Source organism: Acanthochromis polyacanthus, chromosome 18 (assembly GCF_021347895.1).
Source record: "Acanthochromis polyacanthus isolate Apoly-LR-REF ecotype Palm Island chromosome 18, KAUST_Apoly_ChrSc, whole genome shotgun sequence".
Lineage (NCBI taxonomy): Eukaryota > Metazoa > Chordata > Actinopteri > Pomacentridae > Acanthochromis > Acanthochromis polyacanthus.
In genome coordinates, this window is record NC_067130.1 from 21,628,578 (window position 1) to 21,655,893 (window position 27,316).

Genomic DNA, 27,316 nt, shown 5'->3' on the forward strand with positions numbered 1-27,316 from the left:
ACATAGCAAAAGTGTCACATTTACCTTTTTTTATTTAAAAAGCTTTGACATTCCAGTGTTTCTGTTTTCCATTTTCTAACAAAAGAAGGTGGTGAAATGACACTCCAGATTGTCAACCATTATTCTGACCGTCAACAACAACACATGTAGTCAGATCACAAACATCTTCTCTTCAGCCGTGGGTCCATTCAAACAGATGGGCTTGAGTCTTCAAAAAAGGCATTTATTAGCAGATGCATATACAAGACTTACAGGGAGGAGAGGAATTCACTTAAATTTCTACACTGCTCTGCCAAATTCTGGATAAAACAGTAACACAAAAATACCAATAGGACACTACTTGCAGTGCCACCAGTCGTCCATCAGTGCTTGTAAACCACCGTCTGCTTCTTTTCTCGGAGTGACCTCTCATTGGTGATTTATAATAAACTGAGAAGATGCTGCAGCTGATGACGCTGTTTTGGTTCACGAGTCGCGTTTTTTGGGATGGGTGACTAAAGTGGGAATGACAAAATCATTAACACAGGACAAAAATCTCATGGTATCTACTGCAGCTGCTTTTAAAACACACTCAAGTTCCTTGCACCACTGTACTCTGAAAAGGCTGCCTCGACTTTTATTTACAAATTAGGTCCAATGTTTGAAACACATCTTGCTGGGTTTGAGACAAAAGAGGAGGATTTCTAAAAAGCTGCAATTGGGCTAAAAATAACAGAGTCAAAGTCCTGCTGCTCTCGGCCTGAACACAGACTCGCATCACATTAATCGGTGCATTTGTAAATTTGTTGTGACAAAAAGTATACAACAGAAGTGAGAACACCTCTGTGTAATCTCACTTTAAAGGCAAATTATATCAGCTCTTAATAACTGCATTGTTTGACAAGAGGTGTATTACCTCCAATGAACAATTAAAAACAAATACTTAAAAAACATGTTGAAAATACAGGCACAAAATTAGAAACTCAATGCAACAAAGTAGAATACACTCGTAAATACTGAAATAAGCTGAGCACACCTGTGATTTCCAATTAGCCTTACTAGATAATTGTGGTTTAAGAATTTCCTCAGTTTTGGACCTTTGGGCTAGTCTGCATCATGGCTCCACACGGAAAAGAATTGCCAGGGGAACTGAAAAATCTGACTGTGAAAACACAATTGCAGCAGTAATCCGGAGTGAAAATAAGAGTTTTTGTGACGCGGCAGACAGTGCAGATGACAGTTTCTAACATTAGCATCTAAGCCTTGCTTCCTGTTTGGGATAAAACCACAGAATCAAACTTTTCTCACGAACATGGAAAGACGACTGAGGAATTTTTGGGATGCATTCTCTCATCAGATAAGCCTGTGATAAATTTGTTGGGCTCAGATGGTGTCCAATATGATAGGTGTGAACTTGGCCAAAACCACCACAGTGAATGCATAGTCCTAACAGTAAAGCACAAAGGTAAGAGTGTGATAATATGGGGATAGATGAGTGTAAAAGGTGTTAAATAACATCAATAGACAGCACCATTCGTATCTGTGAATATACCATCATAGTGGCTGACAAGAACATTTCCAGTCTGAAGAGGCTTGAATTAAGCGGAATAGTCCAGCATGATAACCATCGAAAAATCAGAGTTTCTACAAGAACAACAAAGTGAAAACAAAGATCTGGAGAAGTACATTGCCTGAGTTCAATTTCCTAGAAGACCTTCAGAATATTTTAAAGAGAGAAATAGAGCGACATAAACCCCCCAGCAAAGAGCAGCTTAAAGAACTGAAGAACAATAGAACATCCCTCCACAAATTTAGTGTCCAAAATAAAGGTGAACTCACAAAAAAAATGAAAAAAAGTCAACGATTTGAATCAGTAATGAAAAGTGTACTTACTTTTGTTGCATTGAGTTACCACTGTGATGCTTGTATTTTAAATAGTCAATGTAAAAACTGTTCATTTTTAATTCCACACAACAGCAAATATCTACTGTTCAACTCAAAAATAAGCCCATTATCGAGAGGTGATAAAATTAGAATCATTTGACAATTAAGGGAGATTATACAAGGGTGTAATCACCTCTGTTATATACTGTATGTCAGTATTTATGAAAGTTGCAGTGATGATTTTAACTGGAATTCAAGTGGTTGCATACTGATACAGACCTTACATGCTTGTAGCATCAGTAGGAGTCATGTTTGTGAAGAACATTCATGTTCAGAACGTCGCACATGGTCTCTTAAATAATTCAGTCCAGCCTTAAAGTATGGGCAATGCCCGATTTCTTCTCTGTGTCGATTCCACAATGTTTACAAGCATCATGTCTACCGGTATTATAAAAAAAAAAAAAAGAAGAAAAAAAAGCATCAGACAATTCAACTTTAAAAAAAGAAGTCCTGGTTATTTAACTCATCCCAACATTGCTCTTTATAATACTTCAACTACAGAGGTGGTTCGGCACCAAAGCCACACGCGAGATACACGGGAAAAGAAAGAAAAAAGATAAACGGTAGAAGTGACAAAATGAGTCTCACATGGGAAATGTCAGTCCGAAGGCTTTCTGCTGGTAGCCAGGTGTCCATATTTCCAGAGTGCATAAGTTTAATGTGAAATTGTGCATGTTTCCTCTTGAAGGAGGAAAACAGCTGGAAAAGCAGCACATTAAAACAACCTTTCCTCCTCAGAGTTTAGAGTGTGTCACTTCGATTGTTCTTGTTGGAAGAAAGTAAGGAATAAAGTTGAAACATAACTGACCAACAAACAGCATAGTGGTTTATTGTGTCTTATATTCTCAAGGAGCTGTGGTAGTTGCTCTTCACTATGTACAATAATTTATTAGATTAGTTTCTTCTAAAACTGCGTATTGACTTTTCCTAATTTGATCTATATATACTTTTTTTAAAGGAGCGTGTCTTTTTTCCTCATTTTCACTTATAACTGCGGTATAAATTCATGACTTTACTTACAAGCTTATGTGCTATAAGAGTTGCAAATGTTCCAGAGGTGTATGTGGAAGAGAAAAAAAAAAAAAAAAAGAAAAATCCAGACTGAGAGCTCACAAACGTTGAGTGAGAAAGAGGAGGGAGGTCAGAAATGATTGAGAGCACAGGAGGGTTGGGTCGGTGGGACTTGTAGGTTAGCTGGTGGGCCGACAGTAGGTGGTGGTGTGGGGTATTTGGGCTGATGGTGGGACTACAGTCATGTTATTCTGGGGTGAGTGATGCTGTTTAGATCTTGAGGTTTTTTATAGTTTCTGCTCTCTTCTTAAGCAGATCTCCCACCTCCTGTAGCGAACGCAGATAACTGCTCTGCACCTTGTCCATAGCAGCCTTCGTAAACGACACCTCCTCCTGAAATACAAGTAAAAAAGAGACAACTTCAAGTCCCAGCTGGAAATCACGCACAACAGAACCTCCTTATAAGATGATGATCAGGTACATGTGTTCTTTCAGCAGTGTCCACAGGATCTATCATTTCTACACGTCACATTCATTGCTCTGCCAAGGAACACGGCCGAGTTATGTGACGATTGGCGTAGGTTTGTCTGTGAAATTTTCAGGGAAGTTCAAAAATGACACAGGGACCAAGTGATTAGATTTTGGTAGTGATGCGGCTTATAGTGTGGATCTACAAATTTGTTAAAGATTTGTGTATCATTGTGAGATAGCGGCACGGTGCCACTGTAACTATGACAACAAGTGAACATTATGTCAGCTGCCTGCTGAGGATCACATGATTGTGATCCTACTACAAATCGCCCTGTGGACTTATCCGTCAGAAATCATACAAGGACTGAGCAGCCTTGGCAGAGTACTGCACTCTCTCAGTGCTTTTGTTGTTATCGCTGTAAGTAGCTGTGGAAAGCATTCTGGTGGTGCTACATTGTGTTTTGGGAGACATGACAGGAAGCATGACCTGCCATTTCTGGAAATTTCTGAAAAAGCCATTGTCAATTTAAAACAGAGGCAGATCCAGCAGCTGCACAATGTTTTTGTAACCTCAAATGTTTACACAAAGTCATTGTGCTGAACTACAGGCTACATGCTACTGCAGCAATTGGACAAACACGTCACTCGTAGGCCGTCTGCTCCTGGATTTCAAACTGGACCAACATGGCAGTTTGCTGGGAAACTTTCTCTTATATTCCAAAGAAAGTTAACCAAAAGTGAAAACATCAGCTGTGGCCAGGGAACATTCAGTGTCACAGAAGTCAGCAGACCAGGGTTCCCACTGAAAACTGAAAACTAAATTCCAGGACTTTTCCAGGATATTCCAGGATAAAAATCATCCAATTTCCAGGACTTTGAACGGAATTTCTGAAACAATTTTCTCATACAAACTAATCTTTCTGGCCTCCTCCACCCCTTACAGCCAGCCGATTCCACCCACTTTATTATACTATACAGTCTACCTGTGTTAGATAACAACATTAAAGTGTCAGTTAAAATACCAACTACAAAAATTCAACAAAATTATTGTGCACACTACTAGGCTATAGATGCTATTTCAGCAGAACAGAAAGCAGACCACCACCTTAAAGGGGAACTTCAGTTTTTTTCAACCTGGGGTCTGTTTTCATATGTCATTTCATACATGTGAGTGATGGAGAAATGAATTTTCGACATAGCTCCAGTATTTAGCCAGGCAGGCAGCTCAGCAGCTCAGCTAGCAGCTCAGCTAGCGAAAAGTATGGGGCAACTTGCCCCCCCGCGTCAAAGTCCGCCCTAACGTGCTTTTTTGCCCAACACTGACCGGCTCAGATAGTCTCAATGAGTGTCCCACAACATACTAGAGATGAGAATTGAACGAAAACCTCCACATTAACTGGCGATCGCTCTTTGTTGTGGTCTGTATCCAAATCTCAGGACGCTAGAAAGCAAATCTCGTTCCGAAATCGCGCGCTATTGTGGAGGTTTTCGTTCACTTCTCATCTCTAGTATGTTGTGGGACACTCATTGAGACTATCCAAGCCGGTCAGTGTGGGGGAAAAAAAGCACGTTAGGGTGGACTTTGACGCGGGGGGGCAAGTTGCCCCATACTTTTCGCTAGCTGAGCTGCGAAGCTGCCTGCCTGGCTAAATACTGGAGCTATGTCGAAAATTCATTTCTCCATCACTCACATGTATGAAATGACATATGAAAACAGACCCCAGGTTGAAAAAAAACAAAGTTCCCCTTTAAGGGAACGTTTCTACAACTACGTAACAATGCACCAATCTTTCCAGAGTCATGGCCACATAAAATTGTACATGATACTATTATAGCCTACTAATATATGTAATGTAATAGCCTACTAATATACATTATGTAACATAATACAAAGTGAACAAGACGACATGGTCATCAATATCCCCCGCCACAAGTGATGTCTATGAGTCTATATCCAAAATAGTGATAAAGGGCCATAACTCTGTTAAATATTATCGCACAGGTCTCATTTTCGAACTTGATCAAGGTGTCCATGGTGTGAAGCTACACACTAAATTTCATAATCCTAGCTGTAATAGTTTCCGAGAAAAGCTGTCCCCTTCATCTCGGACGGACGGACGGACGGAAGCACGGACAGACGGAGGCCAAACCTATATCCCCCTTTCCACTTCGTGGTGGCGGGGGATAATAATGGGACATTCATAATCAGTAACCACATAGAATTCATCTTTTGATCTTTCTTGAAAATAGTCACTCCGGTGATTTCAGTTTCTGCTTGAGGTCTTCTAGTTTCTTTTCCAGTTTCAGATTTTCATCTGCCTTCTCAGACACTTTTTCAGACCCCGAATTACAACAAAATACCGAGGGGGACAGTTTTTTTTTGTGCAGTTGTATTAATGCAGTGCGCATTATTTTATATATATATATATATATATATATATATATATATATTTAAAAGGGGCAAAAGAGGGCACTTTTCAATACGAGGCAAAAAGGGCAGGGGCTGAAGCCCCCCTTTAGGTCTATGTGTGCACGTGCATGGCTGCCATAGTCATGTGATAGGTGCAGACATGACACACTGTAGAATATTGAGCACAACAGTTTTTGTTTCGTTCAAACAGAAAGGTTAGCAAGAAGCTAATTATCCTTCTGTCTGTACATTCACCTGTGTGTACCCTTCCAGGGTTAAACTGGCCAGTTTCAGGGCTGTCATGCCAGTTTCCTGCCCCTTTATATGCTCCAAAGCCTGGTTGAGTAGGTCCTGTAAGCTCCCTGTCAGCTCCTGGAAGCCACACACCACCACTGGCTGCAGAGACAATTGCCAGGGAAGAAATATCATTAAAGAGCACTGATCAATTCTTCAGGTGGATGTATCAGAGGATTAAAAAGGGTCAACTGTACCAGAGCTGTGTTTGCATCCTTTTTCTTCTTTTTCTTCTTCTGTAGACTTGTCTTCAGAGGTCGAAGGATCTTGGCACAGTAACTAGCCATCCACAAGACTATGCACACCGTCTGTGCAGGACAATATGTTAAAACATGGTTATATTAGATTTGGGAGAGATTAAAAACAAAAAAACAAACAGAAACTGAAGCAGAGATGTCTCACCTCAACAAAGAAAATTAGGTTTTCTAATAAGGAGGGCCTGGTTTTTAATGTGCTTTCTTTCATTTCCAATAAATCCCCTTTGCATTTATTCAGTATTTCTGTGGACAGAAAAGGGAAAACATGAAACACAACAGAAGTCAATTAACTGCTGACTAAAAAATACTATTAACTCACCTTGAAGCTGAACTACTAATGATTTGAAACCGTTACAGATCTGTGTCTGAAGCTCTGACGAGTCATCTAAGCAGGCAAAGAGAGAGAGCAGTGAGTACAAAAGCATCAGACGGCATCGGTAGTTGTACAATTCATCTGGATTCAGTCTTCTTACCAAGTCCAGCCGTCTCAAGCTCCTGCAGGTGGACAGACAGCTGTAGGGCTGCAGCTTGACACTGACAGCTTCCACTGGACAGAGCTTGAGTCAGGCGAGTGGAGGGTGGTCCCAAGAATGGATACTGTAACAGCAAGAACATCATTACATCAAACTGATCCACTTTCTAACACTAAAGCATGTTTTATATGTTCCTGCAGGGCTTGGCCTAAAACTTCAGTCTCCTAAAGTTGAAGGTGTGACGTGACCCCTCACTTCTAAAAACTAAGCCTGATAAAAGCTACCAGAGGAGTAGAAGAATGCTAGACCCAGCTCTGAAGACACAAGGGTCTAGGAACTCGCGACAGGGAGGGAGGCGGGCTAAAAGGTTGTCTTTCAAATCACTCTGCAGCAGTTGGGTAGGTATACAACCAATCAGCACAACGAATAGGCTGACGTAGTTCCTAGAGCGCCGGAAATCAGAAGATGCGGGAGTTCGGTGAAGCCTTATTTATTTATACAGTCAATGGGTGAAGCTCAAGTATATTACAGACATGTTAACAGAAAGATTATTCAGAGTCGGTGCTAATGGAGCTCAACGACTGTTGTCGTTTTTGTTGTCGACCCTGGCAGAGAATTAAATTCGTTGCCGTGGGTTGTCTAGCGCGGCTAGGCTAGTTGTTTCCGGTTGTTTCTGTCAGAATCGTCGCGCCTCTGTCGTCAGTTACGCCCGCCTTCCGACTCTACACTTCATGGTGATTCGTCGGCCAGTTTTAGGAGCATCCAACCTCGAGGCTTACCGAGGGTAACTAGACCCACCCTGGCAGAGAATTAAATTCGTTGCCATGGGTTGTCTAGCGTGGCTAGGCTAGAAGAATGTCAGAACACTGACACACTGCAAAGGGTGCAGATCTGCTTTTAGACAAGACGTTTCATACAGCGGCAGCTTCTTACTTCGACGACACTAAGCACTAATGGGATGAGGAAAAGGGCCCAGAAATTTAGCTTTGGATCATTCCTTGTCAATATGAAGAGTCAGGCCACAACAGGCTCCATCTGACCACCAGCAAACTGGCAACAGTTTCTAGAGATGAGTAGATATGGGCATGATGCAGGGCCCACCAACCATATGCTTTGTCATATTCACAGCTATGATTTCTGTTCAGTATCTTAGATACTCCCTCAAATGTATTTTTTGATACTGAATCTGTGTCTACACAAAGTGATTCGCAGTTGTGTTTTTTTAATCATCTGTCTCACATCAGTCTGATTGAGGACAAGTATTACATGGCAAAATGATACTAGAAAAGTACCACATTATCGTTTCATAAATCTTCTTGACAGCTGGGCAGTGTGGAAATGCAGCACTCTTAATTTGCTCTCTGCGGGAATAGTGGGAGTGCCAACTGCGTTTTTCTCTCACAAGCTACTTTGAAAGTGACAAAACGAGAGATATGGCTGCAACAACATGTCTCCTGGTTACCGTTCATGGACGCACACAAAGCAAAATAAGGCATTATTTTACCTACAGTTCACTCAGGACGTTCAAAAAGACGTTCTATAAAAGATGTTTTACCAGTGTAAACTGAGGGATCCAACATTTCCAACTTGGCAAAGCATCATGACATGATGGTTTCTTCAAAAGACTCAGAACAACAGGCTAGCAAACGTGACAGATGCTACTAATTATATCATGGACAAAAATATAAGGCAAACAAGTGATTAATTTCTAACAAGGGAACTTTTTTCACCATCTGATTCCGACAAGGTGATTAGGAGCAGCGATAATATTTTGATTTTGGCTTCATCTTTTTAATCTATATGCAAATTAAGTGTTAACACTGGTAATGTTAAATAACAGTACTACAACCTGTTTATAATCAGGGCGTCAGTTTCAGATCAACACCACCAGCTACAAACGATAAACCTAATTCTTGCAACAGAAATGTGCAATGAATTCCTCTTGCACTGATTTCTGCAATGAATGAACTTTTGATAAGAAGCAGTGCGACATGAGAAGGTGGAGAGACGTGAACATGTAGAGTTCCTCCAGTTCTGGTTGGACATGAAATATATGAACACACTGTGGTTCCATAATTTACTTTGGTTGTTTTATGCCTTATTTTAGCATCCTTCGCTGCCGTGCACTAATGCTGCTAAAACAAAAAACAAATTTAAACTCAACGTTCTACTATTTACGTTCAGTGGAAAACACACCTGTATGTGTTTTTCTGCTATCTGAGCCGCTGTCTGCAGGGTCTGGCTGAGCTCGGACAGCAGACTGCTGAGGACTGACGTCTTGTCTCCGACTCCGTTCTCGTTAGATATCTCAGAGTTTTGTTGCGACGACGTGTGTCCCAGTGCAGCCAACGAGGCGAGAAGGCGAAGCGTCAGAGAACGTATCCTCAGCCACACAGACTCTTCCTCGAGAGACTGACGCCGATGCTCATCAGTCAATTGTCTTTAAGAAGAAGAGATATATGGGTTCATTTGGGAGTACAGCATCTCTCCAGCAAAAAAAAAAAAATCCTGTAAATGATGATATACCTCTCTTTAGGGTCCCAGTTGGTAAAAACAGTAAGGTCCCTGTTGTCCCTCATATTATCCCAGGGGATGTCGTCCTCTGCAGACAAAGACATGGCCTTCACACTCTCCTCCAGACTTAACACACTGAAACACAAACCAAAAAACAATATGTCTAAATGGAGAATTCAGCTCTGCAGCATGAGATTCTAAAATTCGGATACTCAGTGAATACTTACATATCTGCCTCCAGGAACAGGTCCAGCAGCATCCTCTCAGTGCGGACCTGTGCAAAGTGCAGCGACTGGTTCAACCTGTTTCTCAAAGCAATGAACTCTGGGATTTTCTCAAATGCTCCATACTTGTACGCCTGGATGATATACTCTGAGGTCTGGTGGAAAGAAAAGGCAGAAGAAGGCAATATAAGAGTGTCAGATCCTGGATTTAAAAGTGTCTTTAATTAGATTGAAGTGGGTCACACTTACATCTTTCTGGTTAGAATGGAAAAACCTGAGGGAGAAATTACAGGACTGGGAGGCAGCAGCAAACTGACCCAACGACTCAGCATACCGTGTTAACAGAAACCTGAAAAAGAACAACAAGCATTTTTACACTCAGGCGCCTTGCTAAGAAATGCACATCAGGGTTTGTATTCATCAAGCACCTGAGAATAGATGTTTTTGGTCATACTTAAGGCTTTAATATTTCTAAAAACTTCAGGGGTGTTCTAAGTTTTTAGGACCCTGCAGATGGTATGCCCCAGACTGACACATAAATGCACCAATCTTGGAGGATGAGCTGTTCATTAATCTGTTTTTTCAACAGTCCTTGCACAGGATGCAAAACAGAACACATACTGTAAATCACATGGAGGATCTGCACTGATGGTCAAAGGCGAGTCTGCAGCTACCATCAAGAGACTAAACCACAGTTTTCACAATGGGATAGGAGTAATGATGTCCTGAGGTGTCTGAGGAAGAACATCTGGCACAAATGATCTTAGCTGTGGCGTGATGGCTCCTGGATGGTCACAGTGCAGTAATCACTAACTGTGTCTTTTTGGCTACAACAACACGATTGTGGCCCTCCATTCACTCTACCTGCAACATCTGACTCTGTGACATGATTACAAAAAATAAACCCAAGTTGTAGGGCTGGCATTTCATCACAGTTTTGGAGATTCAGCTCATCACAGATGATGCCCGACATGTTTATATAACAGCACTTCCAGCCAGCAGAAGCAGATGGCTGTATGACTGCACAGAGACTACTTTGACGGAGATGGCAACTGATTTAAATCAGATACAATTTGGGATTTTCAGAGCTACAGTCTCTGAAGTTTTTACATGCTACTCATATGTTCATTATTATGATACACTTACCAACAGTGCAGAGGATAATATAGCAGACACAAATAATTCCCCCATTTTATTCACTATTTTAATATGTATGTACATGTATTCTTTAAGTCACACCTGCCAGTGCTGCTTGACCTGCAGTATTACCGTTTAACTGTCAAGTCCCTTAATCCCTTTCTGTTACCTACTGTACATATATATTCTGAAATATGGCCCCAAAGGGAACACTGGACAAGATGGGTGGGCATTCACACAGAGCTATATTTTGCTGAAAACATGTTTCTATTACATTTCATCAAACTGCCAAAAAACTACCACCATTTCCTCATAAAAGCCATTACAAACACTCCGAGTCACTCTCAGCAGGAAAATCTGCGGTGCTTAAATAAATACAAGCAGAGATGTCACTAAAGGTAACTGTGTTCAAGCACTGACCCTATGGTGTCGTGCTGTACATGCTTGGCGTCCAGGCTGGAGTAAAGGTCCACAACAGGCTCAAAGGCTCCCAGGTGACAGTAGAGGAGCAGAAGCAGCAGCTTGAACTGGGCGTTAGAAGAGCTGTGAGACAGACCCTCCTGAAGGATGCCCAAACACTGCCACGCCATGTTCTCATCGCCTACAAAACACGCAGGGCAACACATCTATAATCCACATTGCTTCAAGAGAGACAGATCTGGAATAAAGATCTCAGAAAGAACCTTACCAGTCTCTGTCCACAGGTCAATGTATACATGAGCTGCCATGAGACAATACATATCAGAGAACTGCAGCTCCGTCTTCAGTGCGTGTTTCCCTGTAATACAGATGTCAACAAATTTGAACCAGCTGAGGCACTCACCGTTTACAGAATAACATCAGTAAACACTTTCGTGTTTATACCAGTTCCAGTATAAAGTCTTGCTTGACATGTGAACTGATTATCAATTGTGCTCATTATTTACAGGTACAATCATCTACATTGTTTCTATCCTTCAGCCAAAACCTTTTCTGTCATTGCACATAACGTGAATATTTACAAACAACTCAATATATATAGATGTACATGTGCAAACAGTATAAATAGCATTCAATGACAACTCTTGATTCTTGTTAATATGTCTGTCAGTACTCATAATGCTACCCAGTGCTAAACAATTACGCTGAAACATGATAATAAACATGCTTACAACTTAAAACAAATATCTTGTGTTACACTGCAGCCATCTAGATGCAAACAAACCAGAAACTGGATTCTATCTTGTTGTACGCTAACAGATGCTGAAAGCCTGTCCTAATATTTCCCATAAACTGAATCATGCCTGTTACCTTTTAGAGTTCATTGCAAAACTATGCTCTAAAAATTTGTCAATTTATTGAGGTGATGTAAATCTTTGCTTTTGTAAACAAGGCTTTTCGCTGTGTATTATCCTTCCAATTATTTGTCATCTTGTTCAAAGTCAGAAAAATATCAGACAAATAAAGGCAACAAAAATCCAAAATGTCATTTGAAAGAAAAGATTAGTCACAAAGATGCCCAACACCTACATCAAACTTAGACTACACCTTCATAGACTGTATAAAGTCAAATTGTTTCTATATATAGAAGAATCTGTGCAATAGCAGTATTTCAGTATCAACATTTGCTACTCATGGAAGGATCTGTGTTTTACTATTTATTGAATAACTCTGTGCAACATAATTTCCCACATTCAGAGAGCAACACCAAAATGTTCTACATGTAGAAGAATCTGTACAATTCCAACAGTACCGATGCATACTTCTTGTTTATTTTTTTCACTGCTTGCAAACACAGCTACTTACATCCAGTGTTTGGAACCAGGTTAAAAATCTTATGTCAAGTTCCACATAGTGATCACACACACAAAAAATACTACTGAGCAAAACAGCGCTACTGCACCTGCTTCCAAATGCAAATGTTTCAACATTTCATTTGCATGGGACTGGCTTACTAAGAAAAAATATATATATTGATTTTGGCTGCCAGGATGATCAGAAGTTAAACAGAGAACTATGTATCATGACAATACATTCGGTGGACATACACTACTGTTCAAAAGTTTAGGGTCACCCAGACAATTTCATGTTTTCCATGAAAACTCACATTTTTATTCATGTGCTAACATAACAGCACAAGGGTTTTCTAATGATCATTTAGCCTCTAAACACCATTAACTCACACAATGTAGCATTAGAACACAGGAGTGATGGTTGCTGGAAATGTTCCTCTGTACCCCTATGTGGATATTCTATTAAAAATCAGCTGTTTTCAGCTAGAATAGTCATTTACCACATTCACAAAGTCTAGACTGGATATCTGATTCATTTAATGTTATCTTCATTGAAACAAAATGCTTTTCTATCAAAAATAAGGACATTTGTAAGTGACCCCAAACTTTTGAACAGTAGTGTATATAATAAACAAATTGTGTGCATACTGTTTGTGATTACTCTTTATACCAGTTCCATTATTACAACTAGGGACTGACCAATATGTGTTTTTTTTCTCTCCCTCTTTCAGGGCCAATATCAATGCTGATTACTGTCATCATCAATAACAGTCAACCAATGTACAAAAAATGTTATATATGAACAGCATGTTATAGTAACATGTTAATATATAAATAAGGATTACTATAGCTAAATTTGCATAATAACAATAGAAGTGATGGTATCAGAGCATCACATAATGCTCAGATGCTCTCCTCCATTTACTGTAAGATCCTCTGATTAACAGTGAACGGTTCATCCTCTCTTGTTTTTTGCAGAGTTCTTGAGGTGGAAAAGCAGGTTTGCATAAGCTGATTAATGTGTGGATGAAAGTTTAGATTTTGGTCAAAGATTTCACTCAGGTTTAGGAAATGAAAAATAGAGGTCTAACTCCAGACTTGGCTCCTCACATTCTAAAAGGCTCTGTTTTCCTGCCTACGTTCTTTTGGCCCAGGAGTAATAAACAGGTCTTTGCAACTTTTGTGCAGAACTCATTCACACTGTACAGAAGCAGCAACTGCCAGCAGTAACAATAAAGGAAAGTAACATTTATTGATATCGAAACTCCTGTGACAGAATTCAATTAGTCTTAAACTAACAAAAGAGAAAACATTGATGTTGAGACAAACCATAGGAGAAACAAACTGAGGAAGGAAAACTCAGCAGATTATCACTATTTTGCAGAAAAAATTATCCATCTGTATGGCGTTGTAGTATTCCTTCCCACGTCTGCATTTCTCATATCAAATGTCTACTGAAGCACAGGATACGCAACAGTTTATTAAGTGCATGCTGACTGTGCTGCTGTGTTACCATGACCCCCCCCCCCCAAAAAAAAAGCTCCTTCTGCCAGAATACTTCATATTTCTATTGAAATGATAATATTAATCTGGAAGGAGACCAGCTGCTCAGATTCATATTACATCAACTGGTGATCCAGCACAAGAACTGCTGAGGAATATAACACAGACGAATTAGCCTGCACTAAGGTGAATAACTGGTGATAATCATAATACTCATCACTGCGAGCTGTATGCTAAAATGTGTGCTGGAGAGCCATCACTCTCTAAAGGCTGGGTTAACCAATGAGCTGCGCAGAAATCTGTGTGAGAGAACGTGTGTGTTCTGAGTATGCCAGAAAAAGGTATCATATCTACTGATACAGAGTACGGCAAAAAATTCCAGGTTGTATTACTCAGGGCTCCAGACTGCGACTAAATGGTCACATTTTGTAACCAAAATTTGAGCGAGTACGAGTAAATTTTTCTTCTACTCGTGCATGTGCGACCAGTAAATTTGCCGATTTCTTTTTAAATTATTATTGAATATTTTTTTGTTATCAACAAATGTCTGCTCCACACTTCCGCCCAGTAGAGAGTCATGCGCAAATAAGCTGTTTGCCAACCAACATTAACTCCAAAAGAAGACAGGAGTCGAACACCTAAGAAGACGAAGGCGGGCCAATGTGTGTGAGAGCGGGGACGGATGACGGTGAAGCTCCTGATGCTTCACAAAGCCTTTATTTACGTTCAGCCTTATTTTGAACACAAATTCACCTTTTTGTCCTTCACTCCTTTCTTGTCTCCATTCCAGCTGCTTCTAAGTTTAGACACATCCTTTGCTAGACAGCAAAAGCGTGGAACCGTTTTCTTTCATCTTTACGTGAATTTTCTGACTTTTCGGCAGCATCTTTGTCATTTCAAGAAACCTCGTCTAAGAGAAACACTTCCTGTGCCGCTGGAATGGTTACAAAATAAAAGCCCGTAGCATTAAAAATACGCCTTCAAAATAAAAACTCGGAGAGAACCGTTATTTTAACACTACGTTAGCCTAATAGCATAATTGCTTAAGTCATTTTTTGGCCTTCATGACTTAGGCAACTATGCTATTAGGCTAACGACTAGCAAAACAAAGGCTTTCCAAAATTGATGAACTGATCAACAGACCTTTGTTAGAGTAATTTACACGTGATTTGGTATAAATACATAACGTGCACATGCATAACACATGCCTGTACTCAGCACAAGCTCATTTTTATTTGTTTTCATCTGCCGGAAATTATACATCAACCGAGCAGCCTTGGTGGAGTACTGTGCTCTCTGAGTGATATTCTTGTTATGTTGTATCAACTGCTGCACTATAAAATGTGAATTGAAAACATAGTTTCTGCATTTATTGTGCAAGTATTTATCAGTAATACAGTAAAATACAGGAGGAAATGAGAGGAAATGTGAATATTTACTTTGCATGTCGATTTTGGTGTCCGCCTCTAAATTTTCTGCTTGCGCTCCTAAAATTTTAAGTTAGGGGCCACTGTGCTCCTAGGAAAAAAATTAGTCTGGAGCCCTGTTACTACAACCAGTCAGATTGTGTGGTTTGCAAGCCCGCATGTTTTCTGGTCAATCTGACCCACAATCCTCTGTATAGTCACGTCACATATGTCACAATGTCTCATCCTAGTACAAACAAGCTTAGCTGCTGAGATCACAGACAGATAACATCTCATTTCAGACTATGGACAGTGACAGTCAGAGATTCAGGCGTACTATTATAAAAGGCAGAATGCGGCACAGTGGAGCCGTGGTTAGGACTGTTGCTTCACAGCTAGAAGGCCCTTTGAATCTGGGCCTGGACTATTCTAAAATAACACCATTACACATATACTGCAGTGGTGTTCATCATCATGGTGCTGCTGTTATCAGAGCAAATGTGTCGATGATCAAGAAATGTATTCACACTTTGCTGTTAGTAATATCTCAGATCTGTCTGTTTCAGTTGAATGGATCAGCCTGTTCTATGCACAATCTGATCATTCTAAACAAATGTTAATGCAGAGATGCTGCGTTTAAGTGATGCTCTTACCAAACTTCAGCCCGTGACGGTAGTGAGCCTTGAGCTCAGTGATGAGCCGCAGTTTTCCATCCATGTCAAGTGAGTGATGCAGGCCGAGTGCTCGACTCAGCTGACACACACACAAATGTCTCTGCAGCGCTTTGGTGTCCTCCGGAAAAGCAAAGCCTTCTTCTCCCTGTTCGCCCAATGGCACCGCTTCACTCAGACGATTAATGAACTGAAACGTTAAAGAGAGGAAGGCGTTTCACAGTCAAGTCCTTCACTTCACCAGAGGCAGTTCTACAGTGCTGCTGTGACTCTGTCTTACCTGAATGTGCTGTTCAGGAGAGAGAAGATGCAGGTATATTTTCAGGTCGGTGATGCAGCAGGGCTTGTCTCCAAACTTCCCAAAGAACTGCACCATCAGCTCTAAAGGGTCACCTGTTTAAAGCCAGACAAAAGATGGTCACACACAAGTCAACAGTCAGCAGCACCTGGTGTGTTTACACTATTTGCACAAACTTACCGAGCAGGCTTTCTTCAGGACAGCCTCGTTCTCTCAGTCTGTGCATTAATTCGAGCCGAGCTAAATACGGCCCTCTGAGCGAACGAGAATCTTTGCCATCCTCACCCTTAATTCTCTCCTCCACAAACCTCACCACTTCGGCCACAGTGTGATGTACCAAACCCTCTGAGCAGCTGGAGATACAGAAAAACACAGATCAGGATAATATATGCATCTGTTATTGTCTCTTGTTGCCCCCCAAAATCAGGAGAACAGCACAGCTGGAGCTTACAGAGATTCAACAAATGCACTCATTCGACATTTGCAAGATCAAGGTGTTTATAAATTCTAATTGTGTAATTGAACAATATGTTTTTTTTAATCACAATTACTACATAAGTGGTTGATAGCAATTATTTGGGCTAACTGATTATTTTTCATAGCAGTAGGAGTTTGTCTTTTTTATGATTTATGGCATTATAATGTTGCCATACTGCACAGAAAACATTTCTGAGTCCCCTTTCCCTCTAGCCAGGTTTGTGCCGTTTCTATAGAGATGCAGAACTTTATATCTTAGAGAAAATTTTTAAAAAATTAATTGCATGACAATAACTGTCAAGTACAATTTCATGTTCCTGACAGGCCTAATTATTCAGTCATCTTTATCATCCTGCAGGAAATAAGAATTAAAACCAACTACTTGTCAGGGATTTATTTACATTTCGCTGTCACCAAGAGGTTGCGTTGCAGTAATGACACAGAGGCACATTTCTATGCATTCATACTTTCAAACACTTGCACTCACTGTTCGCCTTCTTCTGGCGGGCTCCACGACTGATCCATCAGGTGAAAGAGCGAGTCGAAGTAGGAGGGATAAAACTGCCAATCATCAGGACTAGAAACAGAAACATGGTAGTTTGCTACTGCTGTCTGACATCTGTAGTTCATTTCATTTTCTAAATAACTCCAATAAATTCTGAGCTGCAATCTGTGTCAGACTGAATTACATTTTCAGCAGTTAGTGCTCAGTGAATTACAGCACTGTGATCAAAGTATCAGCAGGTACATTAGGTCGCTACATCCATCTCTGGCACTCTTATTTCATTCATTTTAACAAGAAGATGAAAGTACTGACAATCAAATATATTATGAGTTGAGTACAGATATAGATTACCTTCTTTGTTTTTCTAATAGTGTTCTGGTTTGTATGTGTGCTCATGGAAGCTTTTCAGCATAATTTAATTTCATATTCTGATTAGTTAGCTTTGGGCTTTCAAATTTCAACTGCTAGCTGTAATCTCAGACAGATCAGGCGCATTGAAAGACAATAATGCGTACACTTGTACTCACTTTTTGAGTAGCAGCTTGTGAGCCAAGGCGTTACACTCTGGCCAGCGCTGCAGTCGCTGGTAGAGCATCATACACTTGTTTTCTCTGCTCTGCAGTTCACTAGTCAGCTTGTCTGTGGAGGAATAACAACAAAATTGAATGTTATTCATACAGCACCTTTCAAAGTTACAAAGTGCTTTATGACAAAACCACGTAATTAACCATTATAAACAAGAGCTTAAGTTGTAACAAGATCAAATCATTTAAAGGAAAACAACATTTACCATCTATTAGGAAGAAGTCAAATGACAAAAGTGAGTTTTAAGAAGAGGTGTAAAGGACGATAGTGAGTTTGCTGTGGAGCTGATGGCTTCAGGCAGCAAAGGCCCAATACATGAATTTAAAGTGATGAGATATTTAAACTTTACTGCTTAGATTTCTGTTGATTGTACGATATCATGTTTTCACTAAGTTCAGACTAATTCTGATAACATTTCTATGCTTGCACTAGGAATTTGAAATGAAGAGCCACTGTGGCTCACTCATAAGAAAAACAATGAGCCACAAAAAGCCACAAATATCTGTGTCAGTGAGAGCGGAAAAAATGGAGTCATTTTCCTGCATTCTGGTGCATTTTGAGGTAAAAAAAAAACTCAATTAAACAGTTCTATTTTATTTCTACTTATATGTATGTATGTTATTTCAGATCCAAATTTAATGTACTTTTCGTAAAAACAGGCAGTCAGGGGTGAAGACACATTCCCATGTATATATGCAGTTGGCCATTTAAAAACCTGTACCTGAAACATGTTCATGATCATAACTTTTTGACCCATAAAAATATTAATTTCATGTCCAATTTACCTTCTTTTCCTCCTATGTCCAATTCATCAACCCTCACTATGTACCATATCTCACAACTGTAGCATAAACTCAACAAAAGCCTCCTCTTTCTCGCTTTTCCCGATCGCAAATGACTCGCCTTGTGGCACACCGTTCAGAGATTTCACGCAGTAAAAATAGCATGCTTTTCTGTGATTGGCCAAGAGCGGGTCATGACCCGGGCGCGTGATCAAGATTCAGGTGGCTCCGACCATTTCCGACGCCTGCTGAGAGAAAAAGTTTGTTTTTATTATATTATCGCTCGGGCGTTTCGAAGAAAAAGTAAGTCGGACCCTTTTTTGTTGCTTTTTACAAGAAAAATAGAGCGCCACTGTGGCTCACACGGTTCAGAATGACTGCGCCATCCAGCAAAACAATGCGCCAATGGTGCTGTGGCGATCGGCTAGCGCAAGCCTAGCATTTCATTAAGGACATTATAAGTAGCAAACTTTGTGCTTCATTCAACTTACTAAAAATACCAATCATGAATAAAACATTGATGCAGTTCTGCATATCATGAAAGATACTGCCTAAAATTATTAGTCACTTCAGCAGTTTAAGAACACCTTGCCAAAAGCCTGCAGCTGAGACGCAAGCAGCTGGCCAACACTGGCACATTTCCATATAAATGTATTAATATGTTTTTGTGTTGTATATGATTTTCAATAACACATCCTGTGTGTCAAGGAAAATAAAGACATTTTTCAGTCGTTCACATCGTATAAGTAGAGGAACAGAAGAGAAATAAAACACACATCCACATACCCCCAAGTGGACCCCTGATCACTTCGAGAGCCTCAACACATTTTCCTAAACGCTCCAGGATCATAAAATACAGCTGCACCTGCACACATAAAGGCAAAAACATCTGTAAATATGATCACAGCAAAGGTAAAAATAAATAAATAAAAATTACATGCTCTCTATTGCCACAAATATGAGGACCTACATTTTTGTAGAGGTTACGTTAGACCAAGTGAGGGTCATATTATATTTTAGACATTTGCCTTTTCCCAACGTGTGATCTTCTGAACGGAGACAGTATTGATTTAACACAGTTTAAAGGAGAGTAAATGGATTATGGGTCTTCTCCAGTGAGAAAATATGTCAGATACGGACCAGGGAGGAAATCATTTTTTAACAATTACTGCTGTTGCAGGATGTCGAGATGAGATTCTTAAAAAGACAGATAAAAATCACTGATTGTTTCAACAGCATAAAAGGAGAGAGGCTGTATTCCATGTTTTGGTTTGCATACAGCAACGAGTCAGTGCTACCTCCTTTGACAGAAATGTAGTAGGTTGTGCTGGACTACACACAGACATTAAAAAGTGCAACTTCAAATCAGCTATAACAGCATCCACAACAACCTTACAAAGAAAAAGCAGCACAGCTCCACCCAGAACCACAAATGTGGAGGCAGAAAACAGTAGTCACGTTCATGTAAGAAATACTTCCAAAGCTGCATGTTTGACAAAATCAAATGTGAGTGGATATGAATTTAGGGCTGAACAATTAATCAATTTCAAAATAAAGTTTGAAACAATGCAGTTAGTAAAACCAAAAGGCTGCCATTTAAGATATACATGATGCAGCGTGTCTGTGGTTTGACACATTCATGCTGTCCTCCCATACAAAAGGCACATTTTGGGGGAATGCCTAATCACATATTTTAAACCTCTCTATATGCATGAAATATCTGGATGAAGGTTAGGACCATCTTCACTTTGTAGTGTCAACATCTCTGAGACACTTTCCCAACAGGATTCATCTGAATGTGTTTTGCATTCTTAAGTTTTCCAAATGAAAACAGCCGCTGGAAAAGAAATGGGTCATCTTATAATCAGTATAGTCTTATAGTCACACACCTATGAAAACTGCCAAAATTTAAAGAGGAAGAAAATTAAACAAAACGTAGAGACACCTGTATTCTTAGGCATCAAAAGCTGACCTTTGCCAGTGTTTAGATGCAGTTAGGTACAGTGGTGAATGTGGAGAGAAAGAACGAGCGTGAAATCCAGGAAAGGCTCAGCTCGTCAGTTGAGCTCACTTGGCCATTAGGTCACCCCTTTAGCACAGTTTTCACGAGAGCAGTGGAGATAACATGTTCACACTCCAGGGTGTACAGCCAACCGTATTCACCTCTGCTTCTGCTTCAATCTTCTCTTCCTTTACCATTTTCTCCACCATGCGCTCAGCCAGAGGCAGGAACATGGTTTGGGCCAGTTTTTCATCTCGTGCCGAGATCGCCTTAGCAACAAACAACACAGCATTTTTAGTTTATTTCTAGATTAGTGAAAACATTTCAAGAATCTGTGTCATGAAAATCTGCCTGTACCTGCATCACCAGACTCATGACAGACCAGAAGTAATATGGATTCTTGGGGACGATTTTATACAAGGCCATCCCTGCCTGTAAAATGCAAAAACGCAGTCAACAACCGTTTTGTTATTTTAATTATGTGTCCATCTTATTACTTACAGATGAGCATAGAACTCCACTATCAGCTTGCTCACCTGCTGCATCTTCTTGTATTCTCCCACCCGAGCGTAAGCCATGAAGAGGTGTGAGTGGTACTCCTCGCTGAGAGGAACCTTCTTCACTGCAGCCTCATAGAGCTTAGTGACCAACTCGGCTGCAAACAAAACACAAGACTTTTAAAACAACATCGCTCCAGTATGTTTACCAGCCTCCGTGTGTGTGCGTATATCATAGACTGTATATATAGTGGACGTAGCATCTGGCTCCAGAATTGAAGCCAACCCGGAAGTGTCAAAAACTTGCAATATCACGCTGTCCGCTAGGGTTGGCTCCAAAAAGCTTTTGCTCCATAGACCCCAATTCATTTTTGGAAAAAATAAAATTTGATAGACAGATTTTCTACAGCTCAGGATTTTTTTCCCGTTAGTTTTCATGGTCAAAATGAGAGATCAGGGGGCCGATCTTAAAATAAATCAATACTGAATTTTAAATAAATTGTTAAAGTTGGCGGAGCCAGGGGGCGTGGCTATACTTGATAGACAGCAACAGAAGCCTCTGCGGTAAAATGTGGGCGGGATAAGAGAGTCCTCAGCCAATCCTGCCCCTAGTTGCTCTCCGGTCCAGTCTGTTTGTTGACGCTTTTTTCGTCACTGGCTCCAAAAAATCCAAAACGGCGACCAGGAAGTAGCAAAATCCGGGCTTCATTTTCTCGGCATTGAAACCAACGGGTGACGTCACGGTTAGTTTACGCCTGGCGTATATACTCACGACGATGCATCTCTCTGTACAGTATGGTCAGAGCTTGAAGTGAGTTGTCGTCAGTAGGTTCTAGAGTGGCCACCTCCTGGGCCAAACTGAAAGCTTCATCCTGCTTTCCAGTCCTCTGGAGACCGATCGCCTTTAGCACCTGGAAGACAAGAAAAAGGAGTTATAGATGGAGCTGTGGAGGGAGGTAACATTAGTGTGTAAGGTGATGTTTATAAGTATCTACAGAGAATGCCTGACTGCATACATAACCTTACGAACTTCTGGCTAATTTTTCACTGCAATATAAAGTCCTGCATCTCTATGGAAACAACATAATCATGGCTACAAGTGGACAAAACTCAAATGTCGTCTGTATCGTATAATACAGCTAGAATTTGTTAAATAATTAAAGACAAACTAAAATGAAGCTTGAATTTCTTTTTATTTGCTTTGAGGGACGCGAGAAAAGACGCGAGTATCATACCTGCTGGAAAATTAAATAACGGCTTCACATGTTATAGATTTTTAACCATTTACATTTTTACAACCTCTATAAACTGAGCGTTTTTCACACTACTTGACATATACTTGAGAGAGATATTCCACTAAGCTAAATGTATCTTTAAAAAAATACTTGCTGAGGATCTGCAGGATTAGCAGCAAATTTTAAGCTTATTTTTCCAGGCTGAACCACAGGTCATACACGTTTGCTTACTGTCAGAAAATTAAAAAGCTGACAATTCTCTCAGTCACTAAATTCTAGCTCTGAAATGTTTTATTTTTTATGTTTAGATTGTTGGCATTTTTTTAAGAATACAAACCTTTCAAACCTGCTAGTGGGTTTAGGAGTTCAGAGGGTTAATAATAACAATTTAAAAAAAAAATCTGTCGTTTATTCAGTTATGAAAACAACAAAGAGTTTCAGCTCTAATTACGATTATATAATTTTGATTAGCTCCACTCGACCAGCTGCAGTATTAAAATGGTCCCAAACACAAAGTAATAGCCTAGAAGGGTACAGCACCAGTTAACTGCTCACATTGTGGTATGATTGTTTTTCTAGTGTAGTACAGCTACTTACATAAAGGATCTAAATACTGCTAGAATTGCTAATACCAAGCCAGCTAAAAGGTTGGGAACTGCGGGAGTCTGTACATCTGTCCTGTTTACAAAGTATTGGTCACAGAAATCTGCAGTTTATTAGATCCATGCAGATCAAAGCTAGCAGTGAAGCAGTCCTCAGAAAGCAAACCTCAACACAGTCATTTAGTCACCCACCTTGGCACAGTGCAGATCCTTATGTTTTTTCAGCAGCTTATCCGCCTGCTGTATTGCCATTTTATTGTTGCCATTATCAAGGTAATCTGTAAAAAAAAAAAAAAAAGAACAAGCCACAACAGTCAACTGACAGAAAGTTATTCGAGAGTGATTTTATTTAAAACAAATTGAAATCTTGCTTTGAAACAATGCAATTCAGCACCAGGATGTGTTTTTAATCATTATTATTAGTTTAACATTGCAGAATGTGCAACACTTCGATGCCACTCCTGTAACAGAAGTAAAGAGCTCATCTGTTTCAATGTCAGAGATCATTTACAGAAAGGATGTAATATTTTCTTAATGCCATTGCTTTTTTTTTTAAAAATCACTAACAATACTCATTCAATTTAACATAGTTACAACTTTGTTGTTGCAGGTTTAGTGGTTCTGTCAGATTATTTTTATTGACAATTAATCTGTCAATGATTTTTTGGACTATTCGTTATTCAGTCTGTAAAATGTCAAAAAAAAAAGTTGATCAGTGTTTCCCAAAATGACAAATGTCTTGTTTTGCCCACAAAAAGATAAAAATATATTTATTTCAGTCACAGGCAAAGACAGAAACCTGAAAATACACAAATTTAAGAAGGTGCAATTACAGAATTCAGATTTTGTTTATTAAAAATACTTAAATTGAATTTCTAAAAACACCAAAACAGTAAAATATTAACTGAATATTTGTCAGCAGTTGACTATTAAATGAATTATTGCAGCTTTAGTTGAAAGCAATTCATATCTTTCAGTTCTTATCCTTGTATGAGGATATAGTGCAGTTAATATTTTTGATGTTATCTCATGTGGTAATGCTCCAGCACACGTTTTAAATCTATTCAAAAGAGAATATTCAATTAAAGCTTGACTTTAGAAAATGATAGGTCAAATGAAATCACAATTTGATATTTTACCCAAATTACTCAGCCCGAGAATAGATAGCTGTCAGTTTATAGGACAAAAAAGAGATTAATATAAAAAAACGAGAAAAGCACTCGGAGATCGCAGTACTCCGCTTAGGTCTACTAGATAATAATTAAAAAAACATGCTACCTGAAGTGCCAGTACAGTTGCCAAAATAATTGTCTGTGAATAGTTGTTGTTCGGTGAAGTATGTGGATGCACACACTCCCACAGAGATACCTCAGTTCAGCCTTTTCAGAACAGCTGGGCGCCAAAATTAACTGTGCCAGACAGCGCACTGTGATTATGTCATCTCTATTCTCTCTGTTCAAATTGTCATCACACCAGACAAAAGTTGTCTAAAGAAGCCAACACAATGTGGAGGAACCCTGACATATCATTAGGAGCCGCAGTCAAACTGCACAGCACTGAAGCTGCAAAGAATAGATCAGAAAGATGTTCAGTTTTCAAACATTTTATGTCTTTAAAAAAACTGAGTTAAAATTCACAGCAAATAAAAGTAATATTTCAAAACCTGCTAATTATCAGCTCAGCTCCTTGAATCCCTGCATTTTTTCAATAAGTACAAAGCAAATTGTAAAGCTGACACTGATTTAGAAACACTGTCAAACATCTGATACTTAGAGACACGCAGTGTACAGTCCCTTTAAAAACAAGACAAAATGCAAAAACTACATTTCAGTTCCTCTATGCATCATTCAAGCATCAGATAAGACTTTATACTACTCTGTACTTGCATATTTTGTTAATTTATTCATCAAAACATGTGCCAGGGAGTAATATCCACCATTAATAAGTTAACTGACACAGACAGCAGATTTTTTTTTTACATGTAGTATAGTAAAGCTACGGCAACTTATTGGCAAAATCAATGACGCAGCAATTGATATTTCTAAATAGCACATTTTTTCCTTCACTTCATAATAAATGTTGTTCTTCAGCATCACCGCGTAATTGTTGCACCATGATGTCATTCATTTTTGGCTCCACTCATTGGTCAGCTGCAGGCAGCGCATCAGTTTTAGATGAGTTTGACCCGTTTCAGTGAAAGTTTCCAAAAACTCAAAGCTTCCAAAGTCTGGGAGTAATTTATATTACCACAGAACAAGAAGGTAGTTTGTACACATGCAGAATTCAGATCGTAAAATGCATGAACTGAAGTGAAGAGAAAACCCAGACGAGGAATCAGTTTGTATCCCTCCTGCTTTCTGTGCTGACATTCACAGTTTTTAACAGCTGAATTCCAAATAAAGTTGTTCTCATTTACAAATTTTTCTGTTGTCAGACGACAGGCTGTGCTGCGAATTTGGCAATATTTTTGTGGAATTCAAAGCCACTACCAAGTTAGAGAAAGGTAGTTGCTTCAGCTGCTACATACTTGTAAAATATCCAGCCTGTTTAACTTTTATTTTCACTTTTGACATGTAAACCTCCCCCCCCCCCCATTTTGTACTTTGATGCATATACAGAGGAGCCATTAGTCACAGTCAGGAAGGTATTTCCTTTAAGTCTCAAGTGTGATTCCTGTTGCTAATTGTCCTCCTTCTGTCTCAGCTGTTTCTCTGAGTGTATTTTAGAAAAAAATATGAAAATCATATCACATGAACCCTAACTCTGAAATAAGAATCAGAAATTCGTCTGCTGAGTTATAGAAGAGCACGATTTAAGCAGAAAAGCTTTCCTCTGGGATGTATCGTAAAGAAAGTACAATTTGTGACAGGAGGATAGGGTGACTTCTTAATCAATAATCTGCTGCATGGTTAATCAATAGATGATTAATTGGTAAAATAAATTGAGTACATTTGCAACTATGCTGTTTCAGTCAACAGACATGATTCGGGTGGAAATGTAACAGTGATATATATATATATATATATATATATATATATATATACCACTGAGATGCAGAGATGCTGTCATAGTTGATTTGCACATGTACATGAAGTGTGTACTACGTAGGAAAATGGTACCGGATTAGGAATCTGTAACGGCAGGTATTAAATATCAAATGACTCTGATCAGATCAAGAGCAAAAATACTTGAAGACATCTCCTAATAACCTGCAACATAAACCAATCTCACTTCCGCTGGTAACCAAAACTGGCAGCTAGTGTCTGGCACAGTGGTTCGCAAACCACTCAAATGGACACATTTACATATGACATGATAGTTGTGATAAATAGGACTAATTCCATGGCATCGAATTTGGTCTAGGGAGCCTGCACGCATTTTTATACCCATGTGGATCACGTGAAAAGCACAGAAAAAAGTGAGATGACCTTTTATTACCAGTTTCGCACACAAGATTTTTTGACTGGACCAAGCCTGAAACCATCACCTCGGGTACAGCCTTTATTTAAAAGTCCGTGAGCTGTGACAGCTTCACACCAGCTAGCAGCCTAGCATCGTATGTACAGGAGTTAGCTTAAGCATTGTCCTTAAAACTATTATGAACATAATGCTAGCTGGAAGCTTACCGTGTAACATTTAACTACCTCCAAGCAGCCGTCACCTGATTTGACGCTAACATCAAAATCTTAAATACCTTTAGACATGAAGCACCCAAACCACACACACATTTTACTTTTAATCCAGCTGCAGCTTTTCAATGAGTTAGCTGGTTAGCTGATAAATTAGCATGCTAGGCTAGCTGTCAAACCGTTAGCAGAAGGAGAAAGCTCTTCGACTTTGAGAAGCGGACGACAAAAATCTCCCCACCGTGCAGCAATGTAACACCACCGAGACTGTAGACATGTATAACTCTGGAAAACACGGTTTCATCCAGACACCCGCCATATTGTCTCACCCCGGCTGGGTGGTTGACCGGGTAAGGTGCACTGTCATTGGGCGCTGCAGGCAGCACAGTCCGCGGCTGGAGCTGGAGGGGCCTCACCGCTGCCCCTCTGGCTCCAGCAGTAACTAGTTTACACATATGCACCGGTACAGAGCTCACCTGTCTTCACCAAACCTCCGAACATGCACAGATATCTGGCTTCCCATTGAGACCTTACCGTATATGGGTCTCAGCCTCCTATCGTTGGGGTCCTGCACATGGCCTCTCGCCGCCATGGTGGAGTTTACCTGCTGGGTAAATGTCCACGCATGCGTAGTCTGAGCC

At 39.9% G+C, this 27,316-nt stretch overlaps 1 protein-coding gene across 1 annotated transcript; it reads right to left on the bottom strand.

Moving 5' to 3' along the window:
• Nucleotides 1-14: 14 nt before the first annotated feature.
• naa25 (N-alpha-acetyltransferase 25, NatB auxiliary subunit) lies at nt 15-27,316 on the bottom strand. Its single transcript, XM_022205186.2, has 24 exons — nt 27,210-27,316; nt 23,242-23,327; nt 21,985-22,123; nt 21,252-21,370; nt 21,073-21,147; nt 20,877-20,984; nt 19,500-19,578; nt 17,874-17,985; nt 17,329-17,418; nt 16,545-16,717; nt 16,347-16,459; nt 16,049-16,256; nt 11,403-11,492; nt 11,135-11,315; nt 9,827-9,926; nt 9,581-9,732; nt 9,366-9,488; nt 9,036-9,279; nt 6,840-6,963; nt 6,686-6,751; nt 6,512-6,609; nt 6,307-6,417; nt 6,071-6,211; nt 15-3,327 (listed from the first exon to the last, which is right to left on the bottom strand). Exons 1-24 carry the CDS (start codon nt 27,265-27,267, stop codon nt 3,205-3,207), a joined length of 2,913 nt encoding a protein of 970 aa, XP_022060878.2. The 5' UTR covers nt 27,268-27,316; the 3' UTR covers nt 15-3,204.

Bases quoted from the DNA above. Each gene is read 5' to 3' on its own strand.
- naa25 (XM_022205186.2), bottom strand. From the start codon at position 27,267: ATGGCGGCGAGAGGCCATGTGCAGGACCCCAACGATAGGAGGCTGAGA. The intron at 20,985-21,072 runs GTACAGGCAGAT...TTTGTTGCTAAG, and splicing joins TCATGAGTCTGGTGATGCAG to GCGATCTCGGCACGAGATGA. The intron at 17,986-19,499 runs GTATGTGGATGT...ATTCCTCCACAG, and splicing joins GATCAGGGGTCCACTTGGGG to ACAAGCTGACTAGTGAACTG.